Source organism: Lepidothrix coronata, unplaced genomic scaffold (genome assembly GCF_001604755.1).
Source record: "Lepidothrix coronata isolate B3197 unplaced genomic scaffold, Lepidothrix_coronata-1.0 Scaffold111, whole genome shotgun sequence".
Taxonomy (NCBI): domain Eukaryota; kingdom Metazoa; phylum Chordata; class Aves; order Passeriformes; family Pipridae; genus Lepidothrix; species Lepidothrix coronata.
The window spans coordinates 2305147-2324799 of NW_016690291.1; the positions used below are offsets into that span (position 1 = coordinate 2305147).

Below are 19653 nucleotides of genomic sequence, written 5' to 3' on the forward strand. Positions count from 1 at the left end.
ACCAGGTTGCTCAGAGCCCCACCGAACCTGGCCTTGAACACTTCCAGGGACTGGGCACCCACAACCTCCAGCAGTGCCTCACCTCCGTCACAGTAAAGAATTTCTTCCTTATATATAATCTAAACCTGCTCTCTGTCAGTGTAAAGTCTTTTCCCCTCGTCCTGTCACTACATGCTCTTGTAAATAGTCTCTCTCCATCTTTCTTGTAGGTTCCCTTCAGGTACTGGAAGGCTGCAATTAGGTCACCACAAAGCCTTCTTTCTTCCAGGCCAAACAATCCCAACTCTCTTAGCTCTTCCTCATAGAAGAGATGCTCCATCTATCTAACCAATCTGGCAGCACTCCTTCTCACTCCAACAGGTAGAAGTCCTTGCTGTGCTGGAGACCCCAGAACTGGACATAGTACTCCAGGTGGGTCTCACTAGGGCAGTGTAGAGGGGCAGAATCACCTCCCTCAACCTTGTGGCCCCTCTGCTTTAGATGCAGCTCAGGATACAGTTGGCTTTCTGGACTGCAAGTACACACTGCTGGCTCATGTCCAGATGACCAACAGTTCTTTCTTAGATCAGAGGGGATTTGTGGTCTTCCCAACCCTCTGGAGGGAGAAAAAGACTTTTCCTGCATGTGAAGATAAAACTAAACTGTCTCTAATGGATAACCCTTGGCTGGATGAGAGCTAATGATATTGGTTATATGAATATAGACTATGCTAATAAGTCTGTGACATGTCTCTTACTGTCTTTGTTGAGACAGAAATTCTAGCCATCTTTCAATTTAATTTCAGGCTATATTTTATTTAGGCATTTTTCTTAGCTGTCCCATTTGGTCACATCAGAGCTAAATAGAATTTCAGAAGGTATTTCAAAAAAGTATAAACAATTCTCAGAGTTGCCCTGTTCTTAAAAGTTTTCTTACAGAATCTTGAAAGACATTTTTATACATTTTTTAAGAAATATAGGAAGAATAAAGGAGGTAATTGTCCTTTGTTTTTAACAACATTTGGAGAAATGACTTTTGTCTTTCTGAGCTTGGAAATAAACATATTTCCATTTCTTTACAATAGACTTCTATTAAATATTTTGCAATCACAAATTTCAAAATCCAATAGCTACTCTTTATCCATTTTCCAAAAGAACAAAGAAATCTATAGAAATGTAAGCAAAACAGACATCATGAAGGAACATTTCCAACACACCTTCATAAAACTTGCATACTTGTATTTATGAAGTTCATGAATCTTGAGGCTTTGTCTCTTGAGGCTTGTCCTTGTGCCTTGGCTTGTAGAACACAAAAACTTGATATTAATTTGATCAGCTTGGGCACTTTATTTTATGAAATATCTATTTCAAAGGTAAGTATTTGCTATTCCCGATCACAGTGGGTGCAATATTTTCAGCACACTTTCTCAGCAGAGGCAAGTTTGTAATTATTAGATGTATGAATGATCAAAGCTGCTATTTTTGTCACCTATACTATAACCTATACTTACATCAGTTTATATTATGGCTGTATTAGAGTCCATTATACCTATACAGGAGAGCTTTGGACTGTTATTTTTCTTCTCTGCTTAGCTGTTCAGTGTACAGTTCTTTGGCAAATGCCAACTTACTCAAGCCTTTAAGTGGCCTGTTCTTTTTCAATACAACAAGTCTTGGATAAACCTATTACTTAACATATGCTTAACAGTGAATGAGAAGTATTCTATAACATAGTTACACAAAATTAGACTGTTAAAAAAACAAAGCAAGGGAAGCATATCCAGAAATACTGGCATCAAGATCGGTAATTACACCTTCTACTTGTATCTTAATTGCAGGGTAATGCATTAGCTGTACATAATGATGATGCAAGTCGCCTATATTCCCATAAATTAATTCTGCATTAATTGGTAATAGCTTTGAATTATAAGTACGGAGTGTTATGCTATATTTTAATGTCATACAGGTTTAATATTTCTTTAGAAATCAAATATTTCTAGATTGTATTATCTATAGCATATAAATGTTGATAATTTTTTTAGATTTTAACATACTCTCTTACCAACTCCAAGCAGATAATTTCCTAGATTTATGGGCTAAAGTGGTGAATTTTTACTAATTTTGCAATTGTTTTTTTCTGTATATTCACACAAAACTAATTTATAATTTCCTACTACTTGTAGCATACTGCTTGTCACAAGCTACATACAGACTATCAATTCTGGTTTTTTAATTTTTTCTTCTGTTTTTTTGCATCTTTCACATAAATGTGTAAAAAGTCAGTGTGATATACTATGCAGTATGTTTTACTTTATAAATGAAAGATAGAATGCTGATTTTCTATCCCAGAAAAATATAAACCCACTTGTATATAGACTCTGCCTGTAAAAATTACAAACCAGTTAGATATGGGATCCTGTTTTTTTCGAACAATAATTTAAGTAATTACTTAACTTAGGTACCTGGTGACTTTTTCGTGCTGTGTGTTATGCAGAGAGAAGGGAATAGTTTTCTCTGCTCTCAAATCCTTCAAGGACAAGAAGAACTGGGAAAGCTCCCAGAGCAGTGCTTGTGCTGGAAGGGTGAGAGGGCAGTGCAGCTGGGCAGCCACATCTCTGTTTCAGCCTTCCTCATCTGCATCTGTGTTTGCTGTTCCTTGTCTAGGCTTGTGAGTGCTCAGCCCTGATCACTTCACTTCCTGTTTCCTAGAGACACTCTAATAACATTTTCCATTGTTCTCTCTCCAGAAGCAGTTTTGATGCATTCTTATTTTGTGCAAATCTTAAGAGCTCTGCAGAAGCCAGTCTTGGCTCAGTATATTTGTGACATTCACTGGTCATCTTTATTATGCAAATACAGCTGCAGCATTGATTTCTTCTGTTTACCAATATAGCAAGATGACTCTTTCAAATCAGGAGTCATGTAGAGCTATACATAACGTAAAAACAAAGTCAGTAACAATTTTTCTGGTAAAAATTTGTTTCATTTATGTGAAAGCCAAGCAGAATCAGCTGTAGTAACATGTTGCTTCACATTGGTTTTCCAGCAGAAGGGAGGTCTTCATTCAAAAGCTTGTCTTTTAAGTAAAAGTCCCAATTTTCAGCTTTGCTGACCTTTCAAAAAAGGGTTTCCTGACATTTTGGATCCACAGCTTACTGGTGTAGTTTCCCAGGAGATTGCTGTAAATTGCTTCCCAGGATCTCTCTACTTTGTACTTTCCTGTAGAGGACCTGAAGGGGACATCAACATCTCCAGTGGGAAAATCTACAGTAAGTAGCTGGGGCTTCATGTCACTGAAAAAATTACCCCCTCCCTTTAATGTTGCCAAGGGAAAACTGAAAAAGGATCATTATTTAATTTTATAATTAGGAGATACCAAGGATCAATCATTTGTCATATTCAGTAAAAAGCAGAGGTGTTATCTGAATATATTAATTGTGAATATCTTGCTTTAAGTGATTACCTCAGGTTTATGAAGTTTTGCTTGGGTTTAAAGATGAAATATTTGTAATGTCTTCTTAATATGATATAAATACAAAAATTAGATATCATTAAAACAAATATGCAGATTTATATCTGTATGGATATAAATAGAAAATATATAAATATGGAAATAGATATAACTTATTTGAAGAGTGCTCTGCTTAGATTTTTTTTTTTTATGGAGGATTTTGTTCAATGGTAGTTTATCTTCCAGTCTGAAGATAATAAAAAATTCAATTCCCTATTTCTATGGGCATTATTATTTTATTTTAATTTGGAGAAAGGTGATTCTAATGCATTACAACTTTTCTTCAACCAAGAGAAAGCAGACCCTGTAATTAGAACAGTGTTCCTATAACTGGGTCATGACACTTTAAAAACAAACAAAAAAAACCTTTTACTCCGAGTCATTTACTCTTTCATTTCAAGGAGGATTATAATTTTGTCTTTCAAGTAAGTTAGTTATGTATTATCAGTATTCAATATCAATCAATTAGTATTCTATATAAGTCACAATGCTACAATTCATTCAGTAGGTATTTCTCAATTACCTGGTTAACATAAAAATCCCAAACAACCTCTGAGTTTACTTCAAAAACCAATCAACCCTTTTGTATGTCATTTGCCTTTGAGCAGATAAGAAGCTTAAAAAAGTAAAATTACAGTATTTACTCAAAAACTAATCTCCACTGGGCTAGTTTTCCACCAGCCCCTCTCCAACCCCCAGCAACATTTTCAAAGATTCCTTTTTCCTGTGGCCAATATTTCACTTGTCAATTTCAATTCTTAGATCAATAAATCAAAACCTCTTATTTCTTGAAATATTGAAAAAGCAAGAAGCTAAAGGTAATATTTAATTTCTTATGTAAAGAAAGAAACTGGATTTGTGTAAGGGAGAGAGACATAGGACTAAAGTGCTTGTGACCATGACAAACCAAGCTGATCAAAACTGGTGTATGCAGAGTAGAAGCAACATTCTTTGGTACCCAACTGCACAGCAGGACCTGGAGAAACTCCTGCTCTGCATTCAGTAGCTTAGAAATTGGTAGCTGCAGGATCTACCTAGTGGAGTGCCCATCAGCTCCAGAGACCTTCTGCTGTTTGCCATGCCCAAGCTCTTCTCTAGGTTGTAGACCTAGTTTCACTGGGATGAACTTTACCCTCCAGAAGATATCTTGGAATGGTCTTGCAACACCTTTAATTGCACTGTGGTCTGATCCAGATAGTCAGAAAAACATCATCTATGCAGGTTTGACCCAACTGGATCAACTGTGCAGGAAAGACACCATTATCCATGACTGGATGTAAGGTTAAGACGATGTGTGTCAGATGTGATAGAATCTAGAGTGAATGAAAAAGCCTGCTAATATACTGAATATGTCCACCCACGGTACCTGTTCTTTCAAACTGTGCCTATACAGCATATATCTTAACCACACTGCTGTACTCAACACTTCTGACAGGATCAGCAGAGTTACACAGACACATATCAGTACAAATGAAAAAAAAACCCCAAACTCTGGCTCTGAGTTCAAGAGCAGAACATCAGAGAGAATATATGGAACTTCTCAACAGCTGTGTCTTAGTGTGCAGCATTCAACTTTCAACATCAAAGTAAGACTGACCTGTGCTCCATTCACAGATCATGACAGATCACAGAATCATAGAATACCGGGTTGGAAGGGACCTCAGGGATCATCAGGTTCGAAATGGCCAATCATGGTCTAGACAAGATGGCCTAGCCAAATCTGCAAAGTGTCTTATGCAGGAAGGCTGCTTAGTGCAAACATTAGCCATACTTCTGAGTATGTTCCAGTTTAGTTTTGGTGGGGGGAGGGGGTTTGTTGTGGATTCTTTTTTTTTCCCCTTTTTTTTTTTGTTGGTTGTTTTGTTTGTTCTGGTAGTGGGGATTTTGTTTGGTTTTTGTTTGTTTGTTTGTTTGTTTGTTTTGTTTTGTCTGTTTGGGTTCAAAATACTTTCTTCTAGAGGTGCAGTCAGTTCTGGGAGCCTCGTAGCTCTGTCTGCAGGTATTGCACTGAATATGTTTACCTGAGAGACAAGACATAGTAGCAGGAGACCAATCATTCAGTAACAAGTCTGATAAAATCCATCTGTTGTCACCCTAGCCTGGATTCCCAGAGATGCTAGAGTCCCTGAGAGTCCCAGGTCAGTGAATGGGTGGAGGTTGGTTGAGCCCTGAAAGAAAACAATATTTATTTCCACAGGGTTCTTTGCTCTTCACTTTGCTCCTCACCAACTCTCTGGTGATTCCTAAGGTGGTTAGGTGTCTAGTCTGACCTAGTGTGGTTGCTGTTGTTACAGAGTGTGAACAGAACTAACAAGCAACCCTCCACATATGGCTGTAGACATGCTCTTCTATGCAAAGAACATTAAATCCTGACGTAATGGAATGGGACAGAGTAACAGCTCTTTCTAGTTCAACTTTTTGATCTGTCTTTTAAATCATTAACCATTAACAGATGCACTGAAAGCTTGCCTGGGAGATGACAAAGGACCACCAGTCCCCACTCACAAGCACAGGAAGCCAGGGTCCATTAGCAGAAATACGTACTTGGAGTGAAATTCAGTCCCACCAAGTGTTAGCATTCACCTGGATGTGAACAAGATTTCACATTTATTTCTGGATAGTTCTAGTGAGTCTTTTGTCTAGACTGAACATTCATGGGTACACTTTGAAACACACTCACAATTTTCCCAAAAAAGGGAATAGTCATTGAATTCAAAAGCAAGTTGACAGCAGTCACTATTTACCCTTCCTTCACCCTCTGCCTGAAAAAATGACTCAGGACATTTATATCTCAAGACTGAGGTTGCATCAGAACCATTTCTGTTGACATATAATCGTATGATTTTAGACATCAGAAGTTCTCTTTAGTCCCAGACTAGACACAGTATTTCACTTATTTAAGTAGAGTTTTCAATCTGCAAATTTCATTTGTGATTTTTTTTTAATATAAAAAGGAACCAAACAAAATCTACACTTCACTCAAGCAGTAACTGAAGGAAAAAATTAACATTTCTGAGAGGGTAGTGAGGCACTGGAACAGGTTGCCCAGAGAAGCTGTGGATGCCTCATCCTTGGAAACGTTCAAGACCAGCTTGGATGGGATTTGAGCAACCTGTTCTAGTGAAAGGTGCCCCTGCCTATGGCAGGGAGGTTGAAACTAGGTGATTTTTAAGATCCAACCCAAGCCATTTTATGATGATTATTCTACCTCTGCTCAATGCTACAACTTCTTCACTTAAAATGACAACAGTGTCAAAAAAAGAAAAAAAAAATCTTAAACATAACTACATATTTAATCTTTGCTTCTGTGGTTGCTCCAGTCTCAGTAATGTGCAATATTTGGAGGAATTTGACTATAATTGAAGCCCTCTGGGTTTTTTTAGTGTGTATGTGTATCTCTGTGTTGCAAAATTCTGCATCTCTAGAGGTGAGCAGACACCATGTGCCACCTACTTTGTGTTTTTCTTCAGAGGTTTGACTTATTGAGAAGTAAGCTTAACGTAAATAAAATGACTTTCCACTCCTGGCATTTGGCAGTCATACAGGACTGTAACATAGGAGCAGACTACCTAGAGACATTCGCTTCTCAGAACTGTGTTCAGAAAGAATAGCAAGCATTTAAATTCAAAATGAACCATCTGTGACAACCCCTAAGCAGTGCCTCATTTCAGAAAGTGCAAGCCTGGGAATGAAAGTGAAACTGTACATAACTGTCAATTAAAATAATCTAATATAGACTTTTCTGCCTTTGGGGAGAGGCCGGGTACATATTTTCTGGAAGCCCACTCTTTTTCATTTCCTTAGCCTAAATTTTACAGTTCAGGAGAATGGAATCACATTTGCAGCCAACATATATTACACATCTCATGGGAGAAAAGGTGCTGGAAAAGGTACTATCAATGTGGATCACCTCTGAGCAGTTCATATCCACAACTGGTACCAGATAATATCAATTCATATCAAAATTAATTCTAAAACAATATCTAAGAGTGATTTCCCATCAGAAATAAGGTATTCACCATTCTCCATTTGGGAAATCTAAAATACTGTATCTTAGACAGTTGTATTCAGAAATGAAATCTGGGGAGTTTCTGTCAGTTCATTGAGACCAGAAATAAACAGAGCAATGGCAGCATAGCCAAGGTAAGTAGAAACACATGGAAATTCCTGCTGGCCCAAGCACTATATATTTATATATACACTATATATTGGCTGGCTACACCTTTAGATTTACAGGATTTAAATCAGATCAGAATTTGGTCCTCAGAGTATTCAGCAGGCAGTTCTGGGAAAGTGTCCAGAAGAATTCAGTTAGTAAGCATGAAGACTGTCATTTTATAAGGTATAAGTTGCTGACTGAAAAAAAATACGTATTGTTAGGCAGTAAAGTTACAGTTTTATTTCTTATTGAATTTGGAGCTACGCTGCAAGCTGTAAAAAATACCCAGCTAATAGAACATTGTGTATATTTACTGAATCTGGAAAATGCCATTGGGACAGCAGCTCTCAATGCTGCCAGGATACTTTCCATAGGCACTGAACTACAGTTGGATGTGTGTGAATACCAAGTGTGTTTCAAGGCCTTCCATTTTATTGGTACTATTTTGTAAGGCATTTTGTCAACTGAATATGTATATAGTTATTTAAAAATGTAAAAACCTGAAAGGTATTTTAAATACTGTTTTATCAACATTCAGGTGTTAATCTATGGTTAAAATAAGACTGGTATGGCTGCAGTTCAAGCTCTGCTTGCCTTCATATCCTGGTTTCACCTGGGAAAAAATTAGTTTTCTTCTTAGTAGTACTGTGTTTTGAATTCAGTATGAGAATAATGCTGATAACACACTGATGTTTTGGCTGTTGCTCATTTGTTCTTATCCTAAGGCAAGGACTTCTCAGTGGCTCGTGCTCTGCCAGTGAGGAGCTGTACAAGAAGCCAGGAGGCAGCATGGCTGGAACAGCTGACTCAAACTGGCCAAAGGGATATTCCACACCACAGAGTATCGTGCTCAGTATAAACTGGGGGGAATTGGATGGGAAGGGCTGATCGCTGCTGGGGAACAGGCTTGATATCAGTCAGGGGTTGGTGAGCAATGGTGTTGTGCATCACTTGTTTTTCTTGGGTTTTGTTTCTCTCTCTTTATCCCTTTTCATTACAATTATTATTACTGTTATTATAATTAGTTCGACTACTATATTTTACTTTGTTCCTATTATTAAACTGTTCTTATGTCAACCCAGAAGTTTTTACTTTCTCCTGGTTGTCCTCCCCATCCCACTGGGGGAAGGTGGAATGAGCGAGTGTCTGCATGTGAGTTATCACTAGGGTTAAACCATGACACTTGAATATGCAGAGTCCCACCACAATCAAAATCTAGTTGCAGAATAGGACCACAGCAGTACGAATGCCTTTCTGTGTATACCTTTTGAGCAAATCATGGACTTGCCATAAACAGATCTACTTAATGAGAGCCACCCCTAGGCACAGCTGTGACTACACCATCAACCCTGACATCTCAGCTGTAACTCTTTCTTCCAGGTATTCCTTTCAAGACGAAGAAGACATGTTTATGGTGGTTGATCTCTTACTCGGAGGTGACCTGCGTTACCATTTGCAGCAGAACGTCCACTTTAATGAAGGAACTGTTAAGCTGTACATTTGTGAGCTGGCGCTTTCCTTGGATTATTTGCAGAGATACCACATCATTCACAGGTGGGTGAATTTCATTTGAGGAATGGGCTGCTTGCATTTGGTAGAGTAGAGGGATTTTATCATATATCTGATTACCTGGTTCTGTTTATTCAAAACGTCTGAAAAGTTTCCATTGCTATCCAAGAGTGAAATTTGGCTCTGAAAAAGTTTTTTTTTAAGTGGTTTTTTTTCTTTTCACAGCCATTCAGTGGCCTTGTATCCTTCTCACATTGCCCTTTTCTTGTTCTGATCTCATACTCTGATATATGTTTTTAACATATAACATGTAAATACAACTATAACAGCATCCTGGCTGCTTTTAATGCATTTTTAATTTTCCAGTACCCTAGTGTTCCTGAACACAAAAACATTGTAATCCAGTACAAGAGCTTCACACAACAACATCAGGAAATGGTCATAGAACCAAAGGCTGAGAATAATTTGTTTATTTGCAGAATCTGCCTGAAGGTCAGGAGGAAGAGAGGTGGAGATATAGATGTAATAGTAGAAACCAACTGGGACAATGATAGATGGTGCATCCTTTTTGCACTTTTTTGCAATAGGTATTACAACAATCTGTTATTTTTCCTGCCTTACAATGGCAATGAGAGTATTCATTTCAAAAAAGATGTCAAGAATCAGGGTCTGTTTGTTTTCCTTAAGCATTTTGGCATTTAACTGAGGCAGCAGGGATAACATCTCTTTTTATATTAACACAGCAACAGTGAAATTATAAAATTATGGGCTTGAGCCTTTGTTTTACTCTTTCTAGGCTAAATTCAGGATTATCCTTTATGATTTACAGTGGTCAGAATAAAAAAATAATTAGTTCTGGTGTTACCAAGGCTAGATATGACTTCCAGAGACCAAACTAAACTAAGTTGTGCCATAGATCTTCCAGTGTCCAGTACAAACAATTTCCTTCAAATATATTAATTGAGAGTTTTAATCCCATCCACCTATCAGAGCTGCCTCATTTTGCAATAAAAATCCAATAAAAAGTATTATTTGACTTGCTGAAGGGGAATGGCACGCATGAAATCTCTCTGATCAGAGATGCGATGGCAGCTGGGTGTCCTGTGTTGCTGAAACTGCACAAGACAAAAGTCCAGAAAACATTGAAAAACTTGTTCTGCTTGCACTTAAAACTCCAGCAAATATTGCAAGCAAGTTCTGGAATTTTGTATCCTTATTACACTGTTGTTATTTCAATACATTTCCATGTATTTTGCATAAATTTCCTTTCTTAGTGACTATTTTAAAAGTGGAGCTCAGAATCTCAGCTGACCTTTGTTTCTAATGCCTTAGGAAATGTTCTCGGTGAAAAATGAATTGATGAGCATTTTTCTCACCTTCATTTTAATGACAAGATATTTTATGCAAATAAGGCTAGCAAAACATTCATGAGAAAATCCAGCTTGTAATCAAAACTAGTATTTTGCTAGAAGTCTGGGGCTTAAAAATGTTTCATAGAAAATCCTATGAAACATAGCAGATGTCTTGAAAGAATGAAGGATTGAAGTTATTGTGGTTGTTCATAGTTTTTGTGGCAGTGTCTGCCTTATCATGGTTCCACTATGAAATTGGGCAAACACTTTGACCTCTTCTGTGTTACTTAATCATGAAAAGTAAGCACCTGACTTTACTTAACTTTTTCTTTCACACAGGTTGTAGTGACTTGTTGATTTGTAATGAGGCAGGGGAAGGCATGAGAGTCTGGAGCTGGTTATTGTCTCCATTTGAGGGCAAGTTCTGGGATTTGGTTTTTGCTTTCAGTCTACCACAAAAGTTTTGACAAAAACAGGTGTGCAAAAATACTTCTCTGTCAGCCTGCAATGGGTCTCACTGGCTGGTTGGCTGGAATTGTTGTTTAGGGTATAAAGGATCTAGTTCAGGACTTTGCTGTGTTATAGAAGAGATGTTTATTTTGAGGCTGGCAGCCTGAGATCTTAGTGTGTCTGTCCCACTTCACTGCTTATTGCCCATATGACCCAAGTGTGGCACAAGGAGCCTTTTGTCTCATATTCCCACCAATTACTGCAAAATCCCAGATGATCCATCATACCAGTGAACATGTTATTTAGCCAGGTGAGTGCCAGAACATTTTGCCTTCTATCTAGCCACCACTTGGAACAGCAGTCTGTGGGATGGGTCTTCAACTGCCTTAAATCTCTGTAGCATGTCTGGCATGCTGACTTAAACTGGTTCAGGAGCAGAGCCAGCACTGATGACAGTGAGGAGCCATTTAGCCATTACTTTATCACTGCAAACACACCATCTCATTCAGAGATGAAATCAGTGAGCTGGTTGGTATTTACACTTTGTGGTAGCACACCTTAGCAATATCATTGTTACCAGGTGCTTCCAGTCAGCATTCACACACTAATCTACAAAACTGTATTGGGTCTTCCATTCTAAAATGAATGCGTTGGCAGCAAAGGGGAAAAAAAAGGTTAGTGAGTCAGGGAGTCATTGAGAGAGCCCCCCACTAAATTTTGTCTGGGTTACAAAGAAAGAATAGTCTAATGATTCATCAGACTGGGGAGGTAGATTTTCAAATTGGAGTACTATAAAGAGATGAATATATGATGTAACGCAGCCCGGCGAGGGACATGGGGAAGTTCACTCAGGGTTTGACACAGGTTGCAGGGTGGAAAGGAGTGAACAACTTCATTAAAATGGCTCCCCCTTTTATGGGGGAGCTGGGAGAACTTTCTAGAGTATGGTGAAGAAGGGGAGGAGTTTTGGGAAAGAGGAAAAACGATTGAGTATAAAGTATAAAGGGGAGAGATAACAATAAAATATACATAAGAAAGGAGTGGAACTCTTGTGGGAACGAACCATTACAACATAGGGATAGGGACAAACCACTATTAAAAAACATTAAAACAGCCTTAAACTTGTAATTTCTCTCCATTCAACAGTCTCAGTTAAACAAGTCCATTATTTCAAATCCATTCCTCTTCTTCCACCACTTCTTTCAATGCCACAGCCCAGCACTGGTAGGCTTTTCTCTCTGGTTCTTCGGAATCCTCATCCACATGATGTGTGAATCAGGAGCTTAACTCCTCCTAATATTTACAGATGTCTATGAAATGTGTTCAGGTTTCCATTACGATTGCATTTGGCAACACAACAGAATGGGTTTTTCTAGACTAACCTGTGGCCTCAGGAGTTTGCTACAAAAGGAAATGGTAATGAAGGGGACAAGAATTATCAGGCATGAATTGATGGATGCAAAAGCTTACAGACCAGTACTGTACCATTCCCCTTGGAGATGCCTTGCCATGCTTCTGTGTTTGCAGATGTGCTTAGTGGTGTGTACTTTGAATGTGGCGATCATTTCAGCAACAGAACTATTGTTCCTGCAGGGAAAAATTTACCCATAAATAGTGTAAAACCACTACTGTTCTGGTGTATTTATGAAACTGGTCCTTTTATTAATCACATCCATGTGTATAAAATCCATATTTTTCATGCACAGTCCTACAATAGTGTATTTATTTATTATGGCACAATAATGAATGCTGCACTGTGTCTCACAGCTCTGTTGTAAATATTTGCATGTACACAGATGTTCAGCTGGAATTATAAAAACTTTAAAAAGAAAAGCTAAATTTTCAAACTATTATTTGAAGACTATTCTGGGCAATTCTTCAATTAACTTATACAACAGTTAATTTAATATTGAGATTGTTGGTCACAGGTAATAGCTACTTTACAAAAACTTATTTTCTTACAGCCCTGCTATAATTATATTTTATCCACATTTCTTGCATGGAAAAATAATTCTTTGAAGGCTGGACGAATGGTGTTTATTATAGCCCTTTGCGTCCCAGTACACAGAGAAAGGCTTCTGACAGTACACATTCTCAAATGTTGGATCAAATCCGGCGTTCTGCCATTTCAAGACGGTATGACTAAACACGTTCTTTCCAGAACTGCTTGAATAATACCAGTGGACAAAAGTTTTCCCATCAAAGGCTGAATAAACTTATTTCAGCCATGAGTAACTCAGTCTCCTTTCAAAATGTTTCTGTTCATACATTTCAATAAAACCACCTGCTTCCTCACCAAAGTAGGCTGCCCATTCCCATTCAGGCAGCTCTTCCGGCAGTAGCTCCAGCGCTGCCTCTTCCAGGATGCTCCTGCAGTAGAGCCTTGGCTCGGAGCAGTGCTGGCCCTGCAGTGCTGCGGCTGCTGCCCTGGTAACACGCTCGTGCTGAAAAAGACCCACATTTTCACTTTCTAAGGAGACAAGTGTTAACTGCATTGCCCCTATGACTTTTCGTCATCGTTTGGCTCCATTGGTTTTCATCTAGCTTAGAAAGGAGGCTGGATGTGGCAGATGTCTGGAAAGGAAGTCACAGTAACCTTCCAGCACAATTTTAGGATACTGGACTAGCTGCTCTGTGTGCCCTTGACGCTTTTATTTCAGTGAGGTTTTTTAATGCAAAACCATTTGTGTGTGTATGTGTACATACATAAGCATACATAAAAATTTTTTTTGAAACACAATATAACTGAAATCAGTCAGGCTTGGCAGATCTATGCTCTCTGCTACAGTGATTACCACTCTGTTTCCCATCCCTGCAAGTTCCGTTTCCATTGGAGAGTAGCACCAGAAGCTCTTCCAGCTCTGAGTAACTCAGCAGCAGTGCAGAGTGGGCAAAAGCTAATGGAAAATGGTAAAAAATAGAGCAATACATTTTCCTCTGCCAGACGATCCACTGCAGAGTAATGGTGTCTTGCTGCTACCAGCTAGACAAGATGTACTTTTGTTCAGCACTAGACCTGTTTGTTCATTATCATTGAACGTGGCCTTTCAAGTTGTCCAGCCACCAGGTGAAATAAGAAAATATATCTAAATGATTAAACACTTCTTTAAAATGGGCCTTACCAGTCTCACTTGTAACACCATACAGCAAAAGAACAAACTTTACTTAAAAGTCTTCCCTTCCTAACCTTTTCCATTTAGTATGTAAGCAGTAAAAAGGTTTGAAAGTTACTTGAAAATGGAAAATTTGCCCCTTGCTGTTTTTCACAGGTGTTACAGGCAGAATAGTGCCAATCTGAGATTTGGTTGGACATACTAAATAAAACATCATTCTTTACAGATTTCTGCTCATACCAGTAGTTTTTTCTTGCTGGCAAGTGTGTGCAGATGAATTAAAAAATGTAATAGGGTCTGAAGTGCATGAAACAGGGAAAAAATAACCATAATATGACTACTGTTCATAAGCAGTACCAAAGATTATTACAGGTCAAGAGGCCTGTCCATTAATTTTCTTAGTTTGCCTTCCCATGTCTCTTCCATGACATTGTATTACGTTCTTTAAACAAGTGCAAGCCCACATTATTTCCAAGGACAAATTGCAGGAACTGAGCAGTAAGTTACGTAAGAGAAGCAAATTAGAAAACTTATCAAAACCAGTCAAAAAAGAAACACTGTGCAAACGACAAAGCCTAGAAAAGCTGCTGAATGCTTATGAAGCAGCACTGATCATAAAAGAAAGTGATTCACAAATTCCAGGCACAAAAACTACTTAAATTTCAGTCATGCACTTAAAAAAAATTAGATATCACGAGATATAAATATGCAGAGAACAAGCCTTTCAATTTCTGAACAGAGTTCTCTACCTACAAAAACAAATTAATTTACTTCTGTTTAGCTAGAGAAAAAGTTATTTTATGTACCAGATGACATACTGCAAGTAAATGAAGGTGGTTTGGAAACAGAAATTTCCATATACTAAATTACTAATGGAGTAAAACTGGCTGTATTGGGAAAGAGACACAGGGAACACTCTGAGATGCATGACGCCCCATCAGGTGCCCCAGTTCCTGCCACTGGCACTGATATAATCTTTTATTGTGGGCATAATGCACTCTCCCTTCAACACTCAATTGAAATACCAGAAGACACCCATTACACTCTGATTCTTTTGACATCCCATTGCTGAAAGATCCTCTGAAGTCAGCAGGGGATTGTTTGTTTCCTTACAGTTTTCAAGTGAGTAGAGTAAGTCACCCCTTGGCCCTTTCTTTTATCTTCCTTCTTCTCATTATTGTAACATTGCAAGAATATGCTCACATGAAAGATTTTGTTTAGCCAAGGAAAACTAATCTCACAAGCCCTAGATCATTTAAAATGTAGGCGTCTGGTCAATGTTAAGAGATGGAAGACCTGACCTATAGTCTGAGCTCGGCCAACTATCTTACATTAGGTAACAAACTGCTGGTGGCCAGAGATAACTTAAGTCAAGGCCATCCCACATGTTTGTTTGTGCTGTACACATCACAATAGTTGGTTCTCTTATTGATTTTTTTCTCTGTTTAAAACCAGACACCTAGAAAAATGTAGATATGATCTAGACATAGAGGAGTGTATGACATGCATCTAGGAGAAAAAAGTTACTAGTTCTTCTAGAAAGAATTCCAAACAATTTTATCTGAATCATAATTTTTATACACTGATTTAAAGGTTTCCCTGAATCCTTCTTCACCTCACTGTAATTTAACTGCAACCAAAAAAATATACGTGAGATATTTTTTTTCTAAAACTGTAAAATCACAATGCCATCATGAAAGCATTGTGGACTTATATATGTCTGACTTGCTCCTAGTAGTTGTAGCTCCATACTCCTCACTACCAGAAAATACAGCTCTCTTGGAGCAAGATACAGCATTTCCAGAGAGGGAATCAGCACTTCACGCTGTCCATAACTAAGTACACAGGAACATGGAACAGTGCAGAGAAACTGTGACCTGGACAAATTCAGATTCTCTGACACATCAGGAGGTACAAATCTTTTTGGAAATGGGCAATAAAAAGCCACTAGGGAATTATCTTACTGTAGATCTTGCTGTGCAGTGAGTTTGAAAGCCAGCACCCAGCAGGTCCACGGATACCTTGGCTCAGCACACTCTGTTTTGTCCTTATAGATATTATACACCAGTTTGCAAGTTCCATGCTCTGCATTTCCCACTTTCCAGTCACTAAGGCAGGGAGTTTTTGGCTTTTTCATTTATGTCTGTCTTCCAGAGCATTTTCTTCACTTCCATACATTTGTTCTGGGATTATAATGACTTTCCTCCAAACTGCTTCTCATTCCTGCAGAGTGTACCCCCACCTAAATCAGCAGCCATCACCTGCATGTGTTCCTGGTTTTCCCTTCCTTCTGGTTTTCTTTAATAATCCCTTTACATCAACCTACTCTTTTAGGAAGAGAAATCTTATACAAGTAGTGTTTAGGCACATGATATGTATTAAAATGCTACATATCCCTCATCTTCACAATTTAGTGCCCTATTGATGGAAAATGAAATTAAATGGTTTGTTTTCTTCCTTCCCCCACTCCTCAGTATTAAAATTTTGATCATGAATCATTTTTAGACATTCAGACACTGAAGCAGAAGATTCAGCATTGAAGCAGAGCTTTATATTCAAGACTATCTCAGGTCTCCATCCACAAATCTGATCTGATAAATGCTACTTTTCTGCTTTAGTATATTGCTAGTTACTTTGTGGCCAGTATAGTGTGAATGTTATCAGAGATATCTTTCTTTCACAGAAATCTGTTTCAAATTTTTGGTGTTGCTTTAAAGCTTCAAGAGATTTATTATAGACATCTGCTCCCAGCTGATGTATGTTAACAGAGACCACCATATTAATAACATGTTGATATTGTAATTCTAAATAAAATAATCAAGAGTATTAATGACTACATTTAAATATTTTTTTACTAAGTAATTAAAATTATTAGGTACTCCTTCTAGGGAGTCAGAACAGTATCCACAGTATTAATTGCCTGTCTTGCATGGCATTGCCTGGTTTACCCTGGTTTTGTGACCCTCCACTCCCTGCCCAAACCTTCCCGTGCAGCTGGGAGTGGAGGAGAGGCTGAACCAGAGAGATCAAACGAGCAAGGATGTGAAGTCCTAAATAACAGAGCAGAGAATAAGAGCTAACCATCTTTGATACAAAATTAATTCCTTTTTTTCCAAAGCTTTGTTGTTCATGTTATTTTAAAAGTATTCTGATATGTTTCTGATATGATTCTTGGAAATTTCACAACACCGTGATTGTGTGCAGGCATATTCTCTCCACTGCAGTGGCAGATTTGTATGAAGTGTGCCTGAGTCATTTTTTGTTTGTAGTTAGTGAAGAAATTTAAAATCTTTGATTAAAGTATGTAGATGGGGAAAGGGGATATGGAAAAAGACTACAAATTTCATGCTTACAAAAGTATAAACCAAGAGCAGCACATGGACAATTGTTTCTTTCTCCTATTTCTGCTTCAATGATGGTAACATTTTTTTCAGCTTGGATGAACAACACAGACATGAAGTATTCCATCTTTCCCTTGGAGATTTCCTTACAATGTAAGGGTTTTTTAATATATGGCAAAATAACAAGGACTTAAGAAAAAAAGCGCATAGTTACTTGATTTCCTCATGTCTGCAGTAGTCTTCTGTATCTCAGGAGTTAAGTGAACTGTTCACAGTGTGGTAGAAGGCATTTCATTAACATTTATTGCAATTTAAGCTTCCTTCATGCCTTGGAAATGCATTGAGCAGCTTCCAGTACAGCTTTAGTATTTCAGGTGAGATGTGGTCTCCTTTGTACAACTTTTGACTTCACAGATATACAGAGGGATGAGAAAGAATGGGAGTTGTAATAGTGATCATCTGACAGTTTCTTCTTTCAAAATAAATTATCTTGTGGATAGGGACTGCAGTTAAGATACAGATTGCCATCAGATTTGTTATGCTTAAGTTGCCTTTTCAACTTTTTTTCTCTTGTATTTATTCTCTATAACCCTCTTTGGGAGCTCCTCAGGGCACTCGCTCAAGGTTATTTTCAAACATTCCTATATTTTCTGTAAAATCCTGTCCCAATTCCCTCGGATGGGTTTTACAGAGGAGAAAGCACAGCAGCTCAAAGCTTTGATGTATGACAGACAGTCCTACTGATGAGCCTCTGCTTCTCCCTGCATTTGAGTGCACAGCTTACATTTATTGTGGGGGAATTTCCTACTGACCCAGTGGGGATAATTGCACTTTCCTGCAGCAGAGGAGACAAGGTAAGGCTGAAATTCAGCATTTATGGTGCTCTTGCACATGCAGAACTGCAGTCAGCAGGGGAAGACCCTAAAATATGATGCCAAATTGGGGCCTTGCAATGTGGGAACAGCACTTGGTAGGCAGTACACTTTCAGTGAACCAATTACACATTCAATGAATTTATTAAATTGAGTTCTGGTGAATTTGGTCATTCTTTACAGCGATGATCAAAATCATCTCTACTAACAACATCTGACTAACAAGAATGAGAAATAACCTCCCTCCAGTGGCTACCAGTTTTTATTCAGATATTTACCTTCTCATGTTGTTATAAACACGAAAATTTGGTACTGTTCTGAATGCAGAGGAGTTCCTTTCTAGTCTAATAAAAACCCAATACAAAGGTGGAGCTTCTTTGGTTTTTTGGGGTTTTTTTGCCTTTCTCAGTGAGTGACTATTTGGTGTCTAATCATGTTATAGTCTCATGGTTTATTTCAGTGATATTCTTAGTGTGCATTTCACACTTTGTTTTTTTAAGTTTGGGGGTTTAATTATGGACACAGGTTTGTTAGAAGATAAATAAAAGCTTTTTATCATAAAGCTGTAGGCCTTCTTTCTATATTCAGATCTGTCTTTACTCTGCTATCAGGTTTAGTTCAGATTGCAATCATTTTGAGATTCGAACCATATTTTTCCTCTGGCTTTATTCAGCCCTTAAATTGAATTAGTTTTTATTAAAAAATAACTCATCTTTCTCTGTAGTTTTTACCACTCAGCATGAAATGATGCCCAATGGAACTGGAACGCTAAAAGATTTAATGAGTCATAAAAAAACACTACAAGAAAAATAATAGTACAGAAGGTATCAATTTTTTAACAATGTCAGAAGAACAAACTGGTTGGACAGTCTTACATTGAGCTCTAAATGTCTGGCCTGTGAGTTCACAGTTTGGACCTTCAGTGAATATGGCTTATTTTTCAGTCAGCTGAGCAGCTATTCTTTGGAGAGCCAGTCACAGTAAAAAGAGAAACTGAAGGCAAGATAGAAGAATTTGAGCATACCAAAAAGAAAAAGGACATCATCTACCTGCATAAAGTGTGGCAGAGATGTCCAGAGGGGGAGTAGGAGAGCTAAAGAAGAGACATGGGAGTGCAGAGTGTGGGATAGAGAAAACTACTATGGAAAAGGTCAGACCCTTAAAGCTAAAATAAATCAGGAGTGACCAGAGAAAGTGAACATGGGGGCACAGTAACAGAGGAAGTAGGGGGTTGATGGCAGTATATGAATTCCAGGTGGGAGAGATAAGGTTTACTAAAGGCTGAGTGGCTTTGAGTATGTCTTTCTTCATCACTGTAGTGGTCAAACAGCTTTATTCATCAGCTGTGAAAACCTCTACTCCCAGCTC

General features: G+C 38.1%; 1 protein-coding gene across 2 annotated transcripts in view; it reads left to right on the top strand.

Moving 5' to 3' along the window:
• Positions 1-19653, top strand: part of STK32B (serine/threonine kinase 32B) — a 176900-nt gene that overhangs the window by 83581 nt on the left and 73666 nt on the right. For both annotated transcript variants that reach the window (XM_017824497.1, XM_017824498.1), the window contains exon 4: positions 9029-9202. In XM_017824497.1, the coding sequence (XP_017679986.1) occupies positions 9029-9202 (174 nt within the window). The remainder of the gene's footprint in view (positions 1-9028; positions 9203-19653) is intronic.